The sequence below is a fragment of the Cupressus sempervirens genome, chromosome 5 (assembly GCF_028749045.1).
Source record: "Cupressus sempervirens isolate cs-2001-9-10 chromosome 5, ASM2874904v1, whole genome shotgun sequence".
NCBI lineage: Eukaryota > Viridiplantae > Streptophyta > Pinopsida > Cupressales > Cupressaceae > Cupressus > Cupressus sempervirens.
This window is the reverse complement of record NC_143122.1, coordinates 399,795,174-399,814,518: the sequence shown is the minus strand read 5'-3', so window position 1 is coordinate 399,814,518 and position 19,345 is coordinate 399,795,174. Positions and strand designations below refer to the sequence as shown.

General features: G+C 34.8%; 1 protein-coding gene across 1 annotated transcript in view; it reads left to right on the top strand.

Annotated features, from left to right (window-relative positions):
* Nucleotides 1–317: 317 nt before the first annotated feature.
* Nucleotides 318–19,345, top strand: part of LOC149556500 (taxane 1-beta-hydroxylase-like) — a 54,225-nt gene continuing 35,197 nt past the window's right edge. The window contains exons 1-2 of the mRNA XM_089785878.1: nucleotides 318–1,317; nucleotides 1,550–1,737. Of these exons, the coding sequence (XP_089642004.1) occupies nucleotides 318–1,317; nucleotides 1,550–1,737 (1,188 nt within the window). The remainder of the gene's footprint in view (nucleotides 1,318–1,549; nucleotides 1,738–19,345) is intronic.

Below are 19,345 nucleotides of genomic sequence, written 5' to 3'. Positions count from 1 at the left end.
ATTTCATTTCAGTTGACTCCTGTATATTCTTAAAAATTGCAGAAGATAACAAAAACGAATCAATGGTCTCATATTAAGAACTCGAGAAATTTCAGAAGATAACAGAAACGAATCAATTATCTCATATGAAGAACTCGAGAGAATCAATAATAATCACAAGAAGCAGCTCTTGTTTTCATTTTCATTACTTTAATGATAAAGCTTGTCAACGGCCCTTTTGATGCCGGCAACTGTTTCCCCATTGATCCATTCAAGCCTACTCCAAAGGAATCAAGTAAGCTCTGTTCCCCTGCATATAGAATCCATTGGCCCTAACAATGGAGTTTGCCAAGGCTTTCATGGGCAAATCTCTAATGGGTTCTCAGCCCTTTACCAGTGATCTGATTCTACTCTTATGGACCATCTCAATTGCATCAATACTTGTTGCCATGGCAGTCAAGATCCATAACAGGGGAAGAGGCAAAAATCTTCCTCCTGGAAATTTAGGGCCTCCATTGGTAGGCGAAACCTTGCAATTCATGAGAGCACACAAGGCAAACAAATCCAAGGAGTGGGTACAGGAAAAGGTCTCAAAATATGGGCATGTCTTCAAAACCTCATTAATGGGGCGCCCCACAGTTGTCCTCACAGGCCAAGCAGGCAACCGCTTCATCTTCAACAACGATTACAATCTCATTAGTAGCAAGCAGAATTCCAGTGTTAGCAGACTTCTTGGGCCCAAAAACTTGTTGGATCTGCCTGTAGATGATCACAAGAGGATGAGAGCCGCCATCATGACATTCATGAAGCCTGAAGTCCTGCAAAAGTACCTGACTAGAATGGAGTCAGTTATACTACAACATTTTGCTGAGGATTGGGAAGGAAAGGAGAGTATTACAGTGGCCCCTTTGATGAAAGAGCTCACATTCCATGTTGCTTGTGATCTTCTCTTTGGCCTCAAGGATGAAAATGAGAGAAAAGCTCTGGGGAATGATATGGCTGCACTTATAAAGGGTACCTGGTCTCTTCCATTGAATTTTCCGGGCACATCTTTTCATGAAAGCTTAAAGGCTCGATCTAGATTATATAGGCGTTTATCAGTCTTTTTGAGAGCGAGGAGGACAGAGCTGCAACAAGGAGGAGCCTCTCCCACTCAAGACTTAATATCATGCTTGTTAAGTATGAAGGATGAGAAGAATGTACCCCTGACTGAAGATGAAATCATAGATAACATGATTGTGCTCATGTTGGCAGGCCATGACACCACTACTGTTCTTTTAACCCAGCTTGTCAGAATGTTGGCTTTAAACCCTAGAGTCTACCACAACATTCTTCAAGGTTGGTTGGTTGGTTGGTTTTATTTTTTCTTGGATCAAATTCAGCGGTTTATTCTGGCTTTCACAAAGTTCAAATTATTGTTTTTCATTTTTGCCACATAGCGAGCATAGGTCAAATCAGGGAAACAATTAAGGAAATCTTTTGGATAATTAATGACTATAAATTTTAATGATAGGTTATGACGTTTTACTGTTTCTATATTTGATTGTGTTGTTTTTGCATTGTTTTGTAGAGCACACCCAGGTTCTATCTGAGAAACAAGTAAATGATCCTCTTCAATGGGAAGATATCCAGAAAATGAAGTATACATGGAAGGTTGCTCAAGAAACTTTACGTTGCATCCCTCCCGTGGTTGGTGCATTCAAGACAACTATTCAAAATGTGGATTATGGAGGCTATACAATTCCTAAAGGATGGCAGGTAAGTGTTGCATTTGTGAATGAAGATAAGTAAAGTAGTTGTTAAAATCAGTATAATAACATGAAATTGAGTAGCAAAATATTGTTCAAGATGTAGAATATAGAGGTTATACAATTTCTAAAGGATAGAAGTTGTGTTTTTCATGGTTGAAAGAAGATAAGTAAAAATAAATAAAACTATTAAAAAATAGTATTATAGCATGGAATGATTACACAAATATAATATTAGTCAAGAGGTAGAATATGGAGGCTATACAATTTCTAAAGGATGTTAGGTATGTTCTTGATGTTTGAATTCAAATGAAAGAAAAAAATTGAGAAAATGAAAGTTAAAAATAGTATAGCAATGTAAAATCTAATAGAAAAACAATTATACTAGATGAAGAATATGTAGATTATACATTTACTTAAAGATGACATATGCTTTTGAATCATCCATAAACAAGTGTCACTTAATGGCTTAGTATTTGCCTTTAAGTAGTTTTAGTTTTAAATTGTCTGTAAATTTACTTGTGATTTAATTATATATTTATTATATGTATTAAACATATTAATTTTTACTTTTTGCATCTATATTTGATGTATTTTAAGGTGAGAAAGTACTTTTTTAATTGACAATGTTAATTTATATTTCTTCAAACATATTTTATATATGACTCATTTTTTTAAAAAATGAAGCAGTTGTGGATAAAAAGTTTAGATTAAGAAACATCTATTTGTAAAACCAACACACTAATCTCACATAAGATTCACACACACACACGCACACACATATTATAAGTGGAATAATGATTTCATTATTTTTTATTAATTCAAAAATAGGTTTTGAAGGGGACCTTAAACCCTTTACAACAACATTAGAATTATATTTTCAATAATTTCTTAGCCTCATCAAACCAAAACAGGACAAACCCAAAGCAAAAAAAACGAGAAGGACAAAAGATTGCATATCTAGCAAAACTAGCAATCACAACCAATAGATTCAACCAAAAAAATAGGAAAAACATCACAAACCAATATAGAAAGTAGGACGTTAAACCATCTTTTTTAGGAACTCCTCTATTTCCATCTCCAGTTCCTCCATCCTTTGAAAAGCCAGTTTCATTTCATTGATCTCAGTGGGCTCCTCCTCCTTAGATTCTTTTGCAGCTTTCTTCTTCAAGCTACCTCTAGTTCTTTTTCGAGGTCTCTCACTTTGGCAAATAGTCAAATCCTCTTCAAGATCCACTTTGATGATTGTGTTTTTCTTTTCCTCCAACATAGCATAGATACATTTCACGTTACTAGCGGAAAATTTTAGACCCTCATTATTATGTATGAGAATAGACCTACGAAAAGTCTCATTTCGCTCCATTTTGTCTATCATGTTCTACATTTTTTCATCCATAACATCTTTAGCTTTCAATTTTGTCACGACCTTAGTCTACTCTTCTTTAACCATATCTTTGCTAATGTTCCTAGTTTCAGACAACTTCCCTTTAGCTATGTTGACTTCTTTCACCATTGTATCCTCAATCTTTTTTAATTTTTCCATGAAGATCAAAAACTTTGTTGACCATCCATTTGGCTATTCATAATTTGGCTATTTATAATGAATAAATGTACCTAGCCTTAGTTGCCTAAAGAACACATGACACTCTATCCCTTTCATCTTTGAGGTCTTCCAAGTCCAGATGAATGGACTACTCTCGCGTGATATGTTCTTCAACATTAGGAATAGGGTCACTAGGGTTTGAGATAGAAACCTCCTATTGAGTGGTAGTAAATTCTTCACAAGCCACAAGATTAGGATTACCCTAGCCAGGCTCATTTCTAACACCATCTGTCTGCATGTCCATAGTGTTGTCTTTCTCTTGAGTAAAACCAACATTCACCTCCCTTTGTAGTTTATTAGGTTCCATACTAATAATATTTTCACCCATATTTTTCTCATCTTCAGAAGTCTCCTTTCCCTAGTTATTATCATCCTTGATCTCCTCTCCAACCTCAATTTCTAGTCCCTTATTTGCACCGTTTTCATCATTCACCTCAATCTCTCCATCCTTTTTCTTTTTAACAACCATAGAATCTAAACCCTTCTCAAAGTCCTCTCCACTAAGTTTTTGAAGAATGAAGGCCACCTCATTTACAGACCCATCTTGACTCTGGCCAACCTTGTCCTTCTTTGCTTGAGAGAGATTCTTCTCATCATTTGAGTCTTCAGTGATCATGTCCTTCATAGCTTCTTTTTTATTTGAGATTTTTCCAACATTTTGCTTGCCCTTTTTGTGAATCTTAACCTGGATTCCATTATTTTCCTTGTTTGAGTAACCTATAGAGATAACCTCATCTTCATCTTCAGTGATATGATCGTCACTTGCAAAAACCTCCATTTTTCAATCCTCCTTATTTTTACCATGGGGAGATTTTTTCTTCTTTCTAGATCTACCTTCCCCTGATTCTTCCATTTTACTCTTACTCTACTTCTTTTTTGGTTCCAGTAAAGAACCTAGCTTGTTATCTCTACAATGCTCATAAATGAGTAGTATCAACCCTTTATGAAGAACATGTTTTGTTGGGTTTTTCCTATTCATCTTAATACTTTTCACCATAGAATTGTACAAAATAATAAGGAAAAGATATCCATATTTTGTGGCAAAAATGATTTAAAAAGACAAAGTGAAAATTATGGACCCTAGTATACCTTCCATCCAAAGAGAAATACCCTATAACCACTTTAAGAATTTTGACCCAAAAAGGTTTGATTTGGCTTATTTCAAACAATTCTAACTTAAGACTTAAAAAGAAGATATTTCTATGTTTGATCTTTAGGAAATTTAAGCACCGCATCCTTTGAAATTTTCACATCTTTAAAAAACTTCATACCAATGTTGGGAAGTCATGTTATTTTAGCAATTAAGTCCATAGTTACCTAAATGCTCCTTCCACACATTACTACATTTGGACCCAAATTGTGACAACATGTCATCTCAATTACGATGGCCACTCATCACCCAAGCGACAGAAGCATGAACTGGCTCTCATCGGATGGATATCAAACTTCTATTGTCGCAAATTGTGATGCAAATGGCATTTGTCACAATTGTGACAGATAAAATTGTCATAACTTGGAAGAAGGAAGGGATAAGAATTCCTCTTAACAACGTCACAATTGCGATAGTCCTCTATTGTAATTACGATGGCTTAAGCATCTAGGTTGTTTTCTTAATTGCAATAACTTTTCTATGGAAGTGATGTTGATCCATTTGGAGTAGCCATCATAATTGTGACACCCTTGCTATGCAAGTGACAGCTAGCCATTGGAACATTTCATTGCAACTACGATGACTAGCCAAATTATTATTTTTAAATGTTGCAAGAGAATATTTTAATATATTTTGATATGTTATCATTACATTCATTATTCATATAATCTAACTGGTCTATACCATGTTTGTCTAACACACATATCTACTATGGAGCCTTTATATCCAACGTATGGAGCCTTTATATCCAACCATTCGTTATAAGTTGGGGAATGTGCTTCATGCCTAGCATGCAAGGGATGCATCTGCATATGCAATTTTATCAACTTGGAAAATTGTATTTGATCCTGCTAGTTGGAAACAACTAATTGTTCATTTTATTGTACCTAATCCGATGATAGTTCTACAAGAATTTGTAAGCAACCCAGCTAATCAACAACTTGACCAATTTAACTGGGTTATGGCTTGGGCATCTGTTATTCCCATTTATCATATGGTTGCAATGTTGGAGGCAACATTTTTTTCAAAGTAGAAACAAGTTTTGTATCATTGGCTTTGTTCAAGTCCATATTTTAATAAAATAACACAATGGTTTTTAGAGTAGAAAGGACTATTTCTCCCCGAGCTTCTTGCTAATAAGAGGATAGAAAATCAACTAAATGTAGCCCTTGAAATGATTAATCAAGCTATAAAGAGTACGATTGTGGAACAAACTTGGGCTAGAGAGAATATAACCTATTAGGGTGACAGAGCAGCACCAATTTGAGGAACTTCAACAACAAGAAGCAACAACAACATATGCTCAACAATAAGCCTCAGCTTCCATGGGCAGTGGAATTCACCTGAATAATTCTGTGGGCACAACTCAGTTGAGTTTGAAGGAAGTGATTGAAACATATGCACAAGAAGATGATATCTAATTTTCCCCTAAAGTGGGATGCACACATGACAGTCTTCAGGTTTATGGCTTTGGAACTGTCACTATCTATCTAGATTCTGTAAAACAATAAGTGATTGCACAATCTAAAGATAGATGGGTGATTTCATCATTGGAGAAGCTAGTTGAGATGCACTATAATTGAACTAGAGGAAATCATTGATAAACCAAACATATAATAAAGAGGAAACTTGAAAACTTGAATGTTGAAATGCTGAAATGAAAGCTATTGAGGATCAAACACCTATGCTAGAGTTACAAAAAAATGTGAAGTTGATTTTAGATATGGTAGAGGCATATATTTAGAAGTTTGATAAGAATTTAAGGCACGAGAGAGAGTCTGTGGCAATATATCAAAAGGATAAGGAGTGACTTTTTGAACTAGAGGAAATCATTGATAAACCAAACATATAATAAAGAGGAAACTTGAAAACTTGAATGTTGAAATGCTGAAATGAAAGCTATTGAGGATCAAACACCTATGCTAGAGTTACAACAAAATGTGAAGTTGATTTTAGATATGGTAGAGGCATATATTTAGAAGTTTGATAAGAATTTAAGGCACGAGAGAGAGTCTGTGGCAACATATCAAAAGGAGAAGGAGTGACTTTAGAAAGAGACTGCACAACATAAACAACAACTAGACAACATATAGGATATTATGGGAGCACTAGACACAATCCAAGAAAGTGTTGTGGTAGGTACTATGACATTAGAATCACTTGGATGGAAAACACCATCTTATAGAGATGATCAGATTTTCATATTCACAATGATCTAATGACTAGGGTATTATAAATGATAGAAAATGGGTTAAATGGGCTAAACACTTGAATGTCTTTTGTGGCAAGTATGACCTTACTTTAAAGTTGATAAGGCCCGAGACAAATTTTTTGAGACATACGTTATAGGATTCCTGAGATCAAATATATAATTACACTTAGGGCCTAAAAACATGCCAATACACACTTATTAGAACACTTTAGATTAAAATCACATGATGAAGCTCAAGCCTTTTGATGTCAACCAGCCTTTTGATGTCAACCCATTATTTTAGGATACCCAAAAAGAAGATCATTTGGATGGATGTGGGTCTATCTTCTTGCTAGCCTACTACTATATTGGTATTTAGTGTAGATGGAAGAAAACTAACAAATATGTTTGTCAATGAAAATCTATATCCTTCTCAAGTCAGTCAAACACCTTTTCATCGGTGGCATACATATTCTAGAAGATGATTGAAATAAAATACAAAATGACAGTAAGTGCCAAGAAACACTGGAAAGAACCCAACCACTAAAATAAAATACCTTGTTCCATTTGTGCTCAGCATACATATTCTAGAAGATGATTGAAATAAAATACAAAATGACAGTAAATGTCAAGAAACAATGGAATGAACCCAAACACTGAATAAAATACCTTATTCCAATTGTGCTCACAATGGCTACAAATGTCCCAATTGAATTTGTGATACCTGCCCAGTATAGATACAAATAATAAGATTGTTGTTATGAATGAATCCAATTGATAAGAAATCAATCCAATACCTTGAAACTTGAGGATAAAAAAGGGATCAAGCATCATACCATGAAGAAATCCTGCATACTACAGTTTTATATCTTGATTATACAACAAAGAAAGAAGAATCCAAATATTCAGAAAGTGATTTTTCTAAGTAGAGAAAATCATGATATCTTTGTTCAAGTTTTCTTAAAGCTATTAACACACACTAATATCAAATGAAGGAGTTTCGATTCAATGGTAGAATGATATACTTCAATAAGCTACAAAGACCAACTATAATATCTTTGAAAATGAAGACACTGGTATATCAATCAAGACAAGATATCTACATGCATATTTAGAAGAAAACCATCTTGGCTCAAACTAAGTGCCGCCATTAGCCACGCTACTCAAAAGTTGGTTTTTAAGCAACATTTAGACCAAGAAGTGCTATTCTCGGACCCATAAAATTGATTGACTTCAAATCTTTACAACAAAAATGTAAGCAACATTCTTAGTTATTGAAACAAAAGATTTGCAAGTGTTCCTTGTGCTCAATATCAGAAAATGTAATTAGTTCATAATTAAAAAGAAATAAGCTAATTGAGGAGCAAAACTTCTCAAGGATCAAATTTAAGTTAGAACTTGTCAAACATGATTTGGTTATGGCTTGCATAAAATTGCAGAGATTTCTATGTCCATAATAGAAAATAGGATTAATTTTTACCATGTTTTAAGAATTCATTGATAAGGTTGATGTAGTAGGCCACTCTGACTTTGTTAATTCCATCTTTGATTGTGCCATTTGTTTTCACCAAAAATAAGAAGCTTTTTAAAGAAAGGCATTGTTGATTGCTAGTCTATTTTGTTTAAGGGTTAAAAAATTGTCTCACATGGTAATATCCATGACCAAGATATGGAAAACCTTTATGCATCCAAGCCCATGTCCTTCATTAGTTTTACATCTTCTTGCAAATCACATAGTCCAAGATAAAAACAATAAATTCATTAGGAGGCTGAAAACATAAAAAAGAGTAGATTCATGATCTTCCATAGATAGTCCATGGATAGTCCCTCAAAACTCCCACATTTTCTTTCATATAAATATTCATTCGGGGGTCATTTGAATGATACCTTCTCTCTAATAGAACCCATTTTCTTTTTTACACCTACAATCATTTTAAAATTATGAAAATAAATGATGTGTATCTAGAAATTGTTTGTCTTTCCCATATCACATCAAATGATGAAATTATACATGAGAAAAAAAACAAATAATACAACATTGATAAGTTGGTTCTTCTAGAGCCTCCTTCTATATCGCCTGAAACCAAGAGATTCACATTGTTAGTTTTCATGCACTCATAGGTTAATGTTGAGCTTCACTTGGTTTCAAAAATAGTTTAATATTCTCTACTAATTAGGGGCAACCACATGAAGATGGGAGCTCATTTGGCATCACCTCCCCCCCACCCCCCAAGAACATCTAAATTCTTTGTTAACATCTAATTTTTTAAAGAAAGGATCAATCTTTAAAGTACCTAGAAGTTGGGCTACTCTTAGGGGAAGTCCATCTTGATTGGTCACGAGCAACTCATCACAATTCTTTAGTGTTCTCATACATTTAAAATGGGTACATCTAGAAATGTCTTCATTACTTCTTGCATAAAATGAATCCAATATTACAAAATGCCCCCTAAGAAATAATAGTTCAAGTGAAATAAACACTTGAAAACTGAGAGAGAAAAAGAGGAATCTACTTGCCAATAGGCATTGCCATTGCAAGGGAATGATCCTCATGATTATGACATTTTGGGAAGAAATACCAATATCTATTTTGATATGGAATGTATCATGAGATTCTTATTTCCTTAGCATCAATGGAGGAGTCTTAGGTTCAGCTAGAGGATCAAATCAAGGATTTGGCTACACAAGAAAGAGTTGCATAGGACAAAGTGTTAAAGTCCATTGGCATGATTCAAGGCAAGCTAAAGGAAAGGAAACAAAAAAGAAAAAGAAGGGAGGAAACCCATGGTAAAGAGGAGGATCTTCAGATTTTCACTAAGAAGGTGGATGACTTAGGGGATGCAACTTCCTCTTGTCCTTCTAAGTAGCCGTCCTTCTTGAAGAAGCTCAAGGAGATGAGAAAGTAGTGGTACTATGTTGGGGTGTGGCTATGGTGTTGGAGCTTGGTGTTGGTGTGTTTTTGCGACTTTTTGGTTCATGTTAGGTGCCAATTTGTCTTTGTTGGCTTAGCATTTTAGTTTTTAGTTTTTGTACTATTTGGTGTTGGTGGTAATTTATTTATTTTTTCTAGTTTTGGTGCTAGTTTCTGTATTGTTTCACTTTTTTTGAGCCCTTACTTTTTGTCCACTAGACTTGGTGTTATTTTTTGTTTTTTATTTTGGACCCTTTATCATTTTAGCAAATCACAAAATTACAAGACATTTTAGGACACACCAAAAACAACAAAAGATGTTCAATATATTCTCTATATGTTCTCTTCATATTGTCAAGATATTTGTCAAAGAAAATTACTTAATAATTCAGTGTGAGGAAGTTAATTCTTACAAGAATGGTATTTCTCTACACCACATAAAAGTAAAGATGTTGAACTTGTGTTCTCTATCTATTATCTTCATATTGTCAATGATATTTATGGTAAAAATTTACTTAAATAATGTCTAGTTCAATGTGGGTAGGTTTCTAGTTCTCATCAGAGTGGTATTTTGAACAATATGGATCCGAATGTGGATTATTATGTGAATCACAAAGGGGAACAATGCTAGATTATATTTTGCACAGTATGTATTTGAAGGTGAGCTTGGAATCACCTAGAGTTTTTCCTCTATGTAGTGGGGGCCTACCATGACTACTCATTCTTAATCAATATTATATGAGTCAAAAAAAACAATTGATAGTATAGTACCAAGAATATGTGTTTCTATTACAATGTTACTAGATGCCACAACTTTATCAAAATGTGAATAACCCTTTTTTCCACGAGAATATAAAAAGACTTATCATATGAAAATGTATAGCTCTTTCTAATGAGAATATTAGTAGATTCATCACATTAAAATAATCAATTACGTGAATGAATACTTTTATATTCCAAGCTCTACTTGTTCTCTCCATTTAAAGGATGGTAATCAAAAGTGATGAATAACAACCGGTTAAGTCATTCACTCATTAGTCATATTACTCAATAAAGAGTCATCCTCCACAAAGGATTGAAGAGATTGTGGTAGCTTATATAGAATATAGTCAATAGTATGTTGATCTTAGATTGGTTTTGACTAATGAGTGTCTACACACTTAGGCCATTTACTTAGTTCATGTCGAACAAGTAATACATGTTGAGCACAACATGTATGTAATAGAGCATGCCAAGTCTAGAGTGAGTGTTGAACCACTCATGTATAGAGTCACTCAAGTGTCAAGAAGATAGTGAATGTTGAGTGATTCAGGAGCTCGGCAAGCAGTACATGCTGAGTGATATAGATGTTGAGTCACATAATAGAAGTCAATATATGCTAAGCATTAGAGACTTTAGATGTCGAGTAAGACAGTTTTGTCATAGTTATTTGTAATGGCACAAACAACTATGTAAACCATTTTTTATTTGACTTAAAGATTGATTTATGATATTTTGGAGATAAGGATGAATCTTAAGTTGGATTCCCAATGCATGACATGTAGCCAATTAGAAAAAAGGAAGGATTAAGCGGTAAAATGGATGAATCATAGCCGTTGATTCATACCTAAACCTAAGTCACCTAAGTCTTCTTAAGGAGGAAAAACTCTAAACTTTACAAGGTGTATGAAGGAGAGTATAGAGAAGTTTGCATGGGCAAATTGAGAATTCATGGTGGCTAAGGAGTTTTTATCTAAGATTGCATTGTATAATTAGTTAGAGGAGAACATAGGAAGAGAAGAACATACAACAAAGAGACATCTGATCTAGAAGGATCAAGAATACATAAGTTTAGAGGTGATCTGTCATCAAGCAATCAAGTGCTAACTATAGGATAATTTTTGAATCGTTCTATCAGGTGGATCAGTCAAATCTCTTAATAGAGTAGTCCTAACAAGCTGTATTAAAATCCTCTAACAAGGTGCTTACTTAATTGTGAGTTAAAGTCCTCTAAAAAGGCACACTTCTAACAAGGTGTTGAAATCCTTTAACAGGGTAAGACCTAACAATGTTTGTAAGCCTTTAATAGGGTAGACATTTCACAAGGTAGATCATGTCTCATGATCAAAACATTGTAACCTTCATTGGATACACTTTATTACTACAGTAGTGAAGATTTATGTGTGTCATCCCCACCCCAGTTTTACCTTCCCATTGGAGGGTTTTTGGATAATCATAGCTGGTGTCATATGTGTGTGAATGCTTATATGTTTCCATGATTTAGATATACATGCTTTATATGGTATTTCAATTTTCTTATTGAATGTATGAGATGGATGCATGGTGAAAGTTTTTATGAGTCAAAGTTTAAACTACTAATTCAAAACCCCCTCTCATAAGTTTACCTTTACTATTGTAATTCCAACAATTGGCATCAAAGCCTTGTTCTTTGAAAGAGAATCTTTTTAACTTTGAGGAAAGATCTTGGAAATGGAAGTTTACAAGTTGGGAAAGATCATTGAGAATCAGGGATTTGAAATACAACTCATTCTACATCAACTGAATGAAGCAAGAAAATAATTAAAGAAATTGCTATTGAGGAAAATGAGACACAATACAGAGAGATGGATGCTACTAAGCTATTTGCAAATGGATACTTAAATGAATTTGATGCAGAAAGTGCAGATTTAATGGAAAAGAACAGAGCCCAAGTTGAGGAAATTAGAAATCTCAAGTTAGAGCAAGAATCACATGCCATACTACTATGTGAGATGACTAAACAAAAGAAGAAATACATGGAAGATAAAGCCATGATTGAAGAAGACAAAAGAGTTTTGGCTAACAGACTAGAAGAGAAATCATCAGAACTAACATGCAATTGGATACACTAAGTCAAATGATAAATGCCCACTATGAGCTGAATGTCAAGGACATTGAGATAACAACATTTAAGTTGTAGAATGAGCAATTGAGAAATAAATCAAGTCAAGCTATCAAATACTTTGAGCAATTATTGATATCCCCTAGATCCGATAATGATACATCTAGACTAGGATATACAAGTATTGAAGAAGGAGAGTCATCCAAAAGTGTTGAAGAAAGGAACAACAAAGGTAATAACTCCAAACCTACTTGCCATAATTGTTGTAAGAAAGGACATACTGCTAAAGTGTGTAGGAGAAACATTACATATCATAATGCCAAGCATAAGAATTGTTAGAGTAATTAGTTGTTTTCACTTATTAATTAAATCACTTTGATTTAATTAAATAAGTTGCCTATTACTCTAGTTTTCTTAAGCTATCTTGTAGGTGCATATAATTAATATTTTATTAATTATAATGTGCAACCCTAGCTTTTTTAGGCTTTAGGTTACCCTTTTCGGGTTTTGATCTCCTTTATAAGGATTGATCTCTTTGCAAATTCTAGAATCCGTTGAATAATATTTTTCTTCTTAGTCTGAGTTTTTCAGATCAAACCCTTGCCTCTTCTTGTCTTTTTCTTCTCTATGATAGGTTTTCTACATGTAGAATTTCTTGGGCTTCGTGGATTTGTTATGCACTTTTGCTCAAATCCTACATGGTATCAGAGCCAGATCTGCTATAGCTTGTTCGGTGTTTCAAGAAAAAGGGAGAACAAGGGTTTGGCAAATCAAATATGGTGTTTTTTCAAGTTTCTCTGAGAAAATAGGGGGTCACTAATTTTTGGAGTAGTTTGAGGCCAAACGAATGTCACAGATGGATTCAGAAGGTGTCAAAACCCTCGTTTTGGTATAAAATTTGTCCAATTTGGACAACATTGATCTGGGAGGCAAAAAAAAATTGCCCGACAGGGCCATACGACCCCTAGCACACAAATCAAGGCAAAAAATTGTCAAAAGTCACCAAAAAAATTTAAAATCATGGGCTTTTTTTGCTACAGCAATTTAAAGAACTACCTACGGTCACCACAACCGCTAGTGGTTAGTGATGACTGTCGGCGGTGCGCTGATTGCAGCGGGTCCAATGACCGCTGCCAGTGGCACCTCTCGCCCACCACCACGGCCACTAGTGGCTCTACCACTTTCCTCAACTCCACCTCCACCCAAGTGACGGTGGTATTTTTGTGAAGTTTTTTATTTTTTAAATTATTTTTTAATTAAAATAAATTTTCATGCATTTCAGAGGCCTTGGAGTTTTTTTTCGTAACTCGATCATATAGATGTATTATTTCAATCTAAAAAATGTGCTGGAAAGTTGGTTCCAAGATGGAGATGTTGGTATAGGTGTTTTTGGGTTTTGATGCAGTTTGGTTGCTTGTTTTGGCAGTCAAAGATGGAAGTTCTATTTTGCACTCCAGGAGGCGTATCTTGAGCATCTGATCTCCGATTTTGGACTTCTTTATATCATTGGAAAGATGTTTTTGCACTATTTTTAGTGATGCTAGTTGTTGTTCCAGATTTTTCTTCAGGAACTTTTTATTCATTCTTATGCATTTTTTATTCTGGTGGATATCCTGGTTGTTTCAGGTCTGGGGATCAATTTTGTTTCTTTAGATGCTTTGTTTTGGGTTGTACCTTCTATTGTATTAGTCATATGCTTTTTTTGATCATTGTTGATATTCATTGTTAGCATCTTTATGCAAACACATTGAGATAAAGTGCCACTCTTGCATTTCAAGATCCTTTTCATCATTGTGATTCGTTGTACTCGCACTATTTTATAAAGTGCCATGGAGGGGATAGTTGATTGTCATTTAGGCCCTCTTCCTTTGTCAAGTGAGTGTCCCTTCCATAACATTAGCCCCATGATGTGTCGATGACATGTGCCTTTATAGGTGTCTGTATCTCACTCTCGATGTGTCTCGCTCTTGTGTAGTAGGAGAATTTTGGCCCACCTTTTTAGTTGCTTGTCACCTCACCCCGTCTACATTAAGGGGGGTGGTTGTATTGTTGGTTCTAATGCTTCCTTGGTTCGATGGTTTGTTAGTGTGAGCTATGTATTTAGTACCTGATCCTACATACTAGGTGATTGCAGTGGCTGGCTACCTATGCATTTATAGACACGCTTGGTTCATGCTTTCTATTTTTGTGGAGGTTCTATAGATTAGCACCTTTTGATAGAGTTTTGCAGTTTTTCATGCTTTAGTGGTTCTCTTCATGATCTCTCTTTGTTCCTATCCTTTGGAAGATTATTTGCTATCTCTTTTTGGAGTAGGGTTTTTCCCATGTGGTTTTCACCATTTCTCCATTTCATATAGATTTTTTTATATTGGGTACCTGATTAGGCCTTGTTGCCAGGACCCATTTTTCTACTATCATAGTTGTGCTAGGTTAGCTTGCTTCTTGAGCTTCACTTAAGGGGGGGTGTTAGAGTAATTAGTTGTTTTCACTTATTAATTAAATCACTTTGATTTAATTAAATAAGTTTTCTATTACTCTAGTTTTCTTAAGCTATCTCATAGGTGCATATAATTAATATTTTATTAATTATAATGTGCAACCCTAGCTTTTTTAGGCTTTAGGTTACCCTTTTCGGGTTTTGGTCTCCTTTATAAGGATTGATCTCTTTGTAAATTCTAGAATCCGTTGAATAATATTTTTCTTCTTCGTCTGAGTTTTTCAGATCAAACCCTTGTCTCTTCATGTCTCTTTCTTCTCTGTGATAGGTTTTCTGCATGCAAGATTTCTTGGGCTTTGTGGATTTGTTATGCACTTTTGCTCAAATCCTACAAGAACATGGTTCACTATCATAAGTACAACAAACAAGGTCATCAAGAACATGAATGCAGAACTAGGACCTTGCACACCCAAAGATTTGAAGGATATTGCTAGAACTGTAAGAAGTATGGACATAGAGCTTTTGAATGTAGATCCAAACCCATGTGGTCATCAAACAAGCAAACAAAGGTAAGAAACAATGACAAATCTTATACCTAGGATTATAATACAAGGTATAGCTATCATTATTGTCAAGAATATGGACATGTTCCTAAGAATTGTATTAGGACACACTTCAAAAGTGACTACAAAAGGTGGTTGAGTCAAACCACATGTTTTAGCTATTTGAAGACTAGTCACATCAGTTGATATTGTCCAACAAGGTCAAAGGAACCTAGTTGTGAATTTGATAAAGGCAAAGGCAAGGAAGATGTTGAAAATTTCAAAAATGAAATGAACAAGACATGGAAGAAGAAAGATGATTGCAACACATCAAATGGAGAAGGGATCACTTCACCCAATGGGTCAGGTAATCACACCTCATCAAACTAAGAAATCAAGAAATATATGGGACTAATATTCAAAAGTTATATCATACATCAGTTCGAAAGGATTTAGTGATGAAAAGATTACATTAGCATGAACAAAGATGCAAGATGTTATTAAATTCAAAGAAAATCTTTAAGTTTTTCATGTTGTTGTCGAGCATGAAAAGTTTCCTATATGTACCGAGTGAAATGCAAGAGGATGCTGAGCTAATAGAATGACTAGTTGATGCCAAGCTCATAATGGTTGCCAAGTGAATGGAATACTAATGGATATCAAGTGAGCCTAAAATTGGTTGGTGTTAAGCTTACAACTATGTAAGCACTCAACATTAATTACAGTGTTCCATAAGGGTATTTGGTCAATTTCAACTATTTTTTCATCATTTCAAAATTAAGAAAGAGCAAGGAGAGCAAGAGGTGACCTGAAAATCCCTCCAAAGTGATTATAGAAGAATTGAGCAGCAATTCAACACCATTTCGTTAGATCTTGCAAGGTATTTATCAAGTGCTGAGTTACACTGTTTATACTTTTATAAACCCTAGTTTTGTATAATGGCATCTAGTTCAAAGAATATAAAGGGTAAGGAGGTTTTGAATGTTCAACTAGTTAGTAATGAGGTTAAGCAACCGTTATTCAAGGCCATACTTGATATTGCATACAAGCAAGACCCCTCTGGTGTGTTATCCATGATACCACTGAATGTTTTAATGGTTCACGATATAAGGAAATTTTATAATTGAAAAGTTGGAAGTATAGGAGATATGGATATTAGGAAAGCATATGAAAAAATTTGTGAGAATGGTGTACTAAGGGAAGAATACAAAATTGTAGAAAAGAAAGGTGATAGTTCGCTTTGATTAGATAATGGCCTATCAAGATAACCAAAAGTATAATCCATAGGATTACAGGATATCCAATCCTAGATCAACCAAAGACATTGAGGAGTGATTCAAAAGAAGTTATTGAGAAGAATATAGGAGCCATGTGGAACGAAAGAGGCATGACAATTGACACCATTACAGATCCTTTGTTAGACTTTGAAGTTAGGGTTATTTCACACAAGTTTTACCAATCCAACAGATTAAATAGTGTGCCCTATATTATAGTGGATGTGGGTTATAAGATTGTCATGAAAGATCACGCATATGATCTTGTAGAGCTACAATTACAAGAGTTGATTGAGAACCTAGAAGCAATTAGAAAGACTAAGAGTGCTCAATGCAAATTTTGTTCTATCCTAATATGTATATTATTTTATGTTCAAATAGTTTCTTGGAAAATAAATAGGCTACTGGCAGTACAGATTGGTGAATTGATAGAACAATTGGGTTACAATTTTAAGTCAGTTATGACCAGCTACTTTGAGGACTTTAAGCAATCAATGAAGAAAAGATTGAGAATACTAGTATCTTTAGTGGAAAAGCATTATGATGATATATGTTTTCTAGTAGATGTTGATTACACTTTTGTTCAAGCAGTAACACCAAGGGTAAGATGGTTGAGGCCATAAGGATATGAAATCAATGTAGATGAGGCTTCTACAACAATTATAGCTTTACTAGTAGAAGAAATAGACAAAAATGTCAAGGCATTTGGAAACTATGAAATGGTAAAATCTACGATTACCATGGAATTGAAGACTGTCTCTATTATTAAGAAGAAAGATAAATTGGTGAAGAAGTTGAAAGCTAAATTTGGTGAAGGTGTTGAGCAGGAAGAAGATGAAGAAGAAGAGGATGAAGAGGAAGAAGATATCCAAACACAAGCACCACTTGCACTCACATAAGGTCAAGGTGAAGATTAGCCAAAGGAGGAAAAAGAAGTTGCTAAAGGTGTTGAGGAAGAAGTCAAGGAAGCACCTACACCTGCTAATCAGAAGAAGAGGAAGGCCAAGGCACAACTAGTGATAGGGGCTAAGAAGACTAGAAAACCAAGCCAGCCCAAACCAAATGCACCTACTACAAGGGCTAGTGCACATGTGACTACACAAAAGGCTAAGGAGAAAGCCAAACTAGCAGAGCAGGAAGGAGGAGTGCAAAAAAGGCCAAGTAGGAAATACATTGCACAAGCCGAATCTAATGAGGAGAAATTAGAATCAGATGACAATACTCAATTCAAAGTGGTGAGTCACAATCCACTATCAAATTTAGAAAATCTTTGCCAAAATGTCAAGAAGTGGAGACTTATTAGGATTTTCTCATGTTGATTTTGGTAATCTTGGTAAAGTTGAGAAAAATCAAGTGGAGGAAGCTGTATATGCCATGATGGAAATTTTCAAGAAAGCCCCACTGGAAATTGCTAACGCTATGCCTAAAATTTTATATGAGAGAGTTCAACAAAAGTGGCATTATTGTTTAAACTTGGAAAGACAAATAAAGGAATCATCACTTGCACAAGTTATATCTGAACTGAGTAAGACACAAATTGCTAAGGCTGTGAAGAAATATGTAGTTAGGTTTGTACCTAAGTATAGAGCCTTCAACATATTGCAAAATAATATGGAAGATGTTGTGAAGAAGTCAACAGAAATGTGGAAAGTAACATATGGGCTTGCTATAGTGAAGGAAGGTGAACAAGAACCCATTGAGGTTAAGGATGATGAGGAAGACATTGTTGAGGGAGGGACATTAATGAATGTAGATGACAAGGCAACAACTGAGGCAAAGCAACAAGAAGAACAAAGTGTACAAGATACACAATTGCCTAATATCAACCCCCAACATGTAACAAGTGTAAATAGTGAAACAATAACAACTAAGGATGTTTTTGATGCCACAGCTTAGAACATCAATCCCCTTATAGAGGAAGATCTCAAAAATATACTTCATCAGTCTACACTACAAGCCAAATTATGTGATAATCCTATTTTGGTGAGTGCAGATGAACTAAAGAAATCAATGACTAAAACTCCAAGGAAAGAGGTGAATACACAAGAACAACCTACTTTCATCCCTTAAGTCACTAATGTACAACCTAGTGCAAGTCAAGGCATTATGGCAGAATAGGACAAGCTTGAAGAGACCAGGTTAACACCAAAGGTGAAGGAGCAAGTAGCAATTCAAGGTCTGGTAACCTTACTAGTATTTGGCACTCCTTCTAGTCACACTCTTCAAAAGCTGAGCACAGATGCAACACCATCGCAGATCTCAATGCTGAGTTCAAGCTTATCTAAGGTTGAATAAGTAATACAATATGGAGATGTGAGCCTTGATGAAGATATTGTGTTACCAAAGTATGACTTTGACATAATGATAATTGAGCAAATGGGCATACTCTAGGAAACCCTAGCAAGAAAGAATCATCAAGAACTACTAAGAAGGGAGCACATACAGAAGCAAGCATTGTTGGATATTAAAGACATATTCTTAGATGCATTTAGTCTGTCTACTCCAAATGAGACAAAGCCACTCATTGAACAACTGACAACTATAGTAGAGAAGGTTAGTGATGCAAACCTTGATACAAATGCAAAATTATTAGAATGGTTAGAAAAGAAATTTCAAAATAAAGTAAATGAGAAAATATCAGGTGACATAG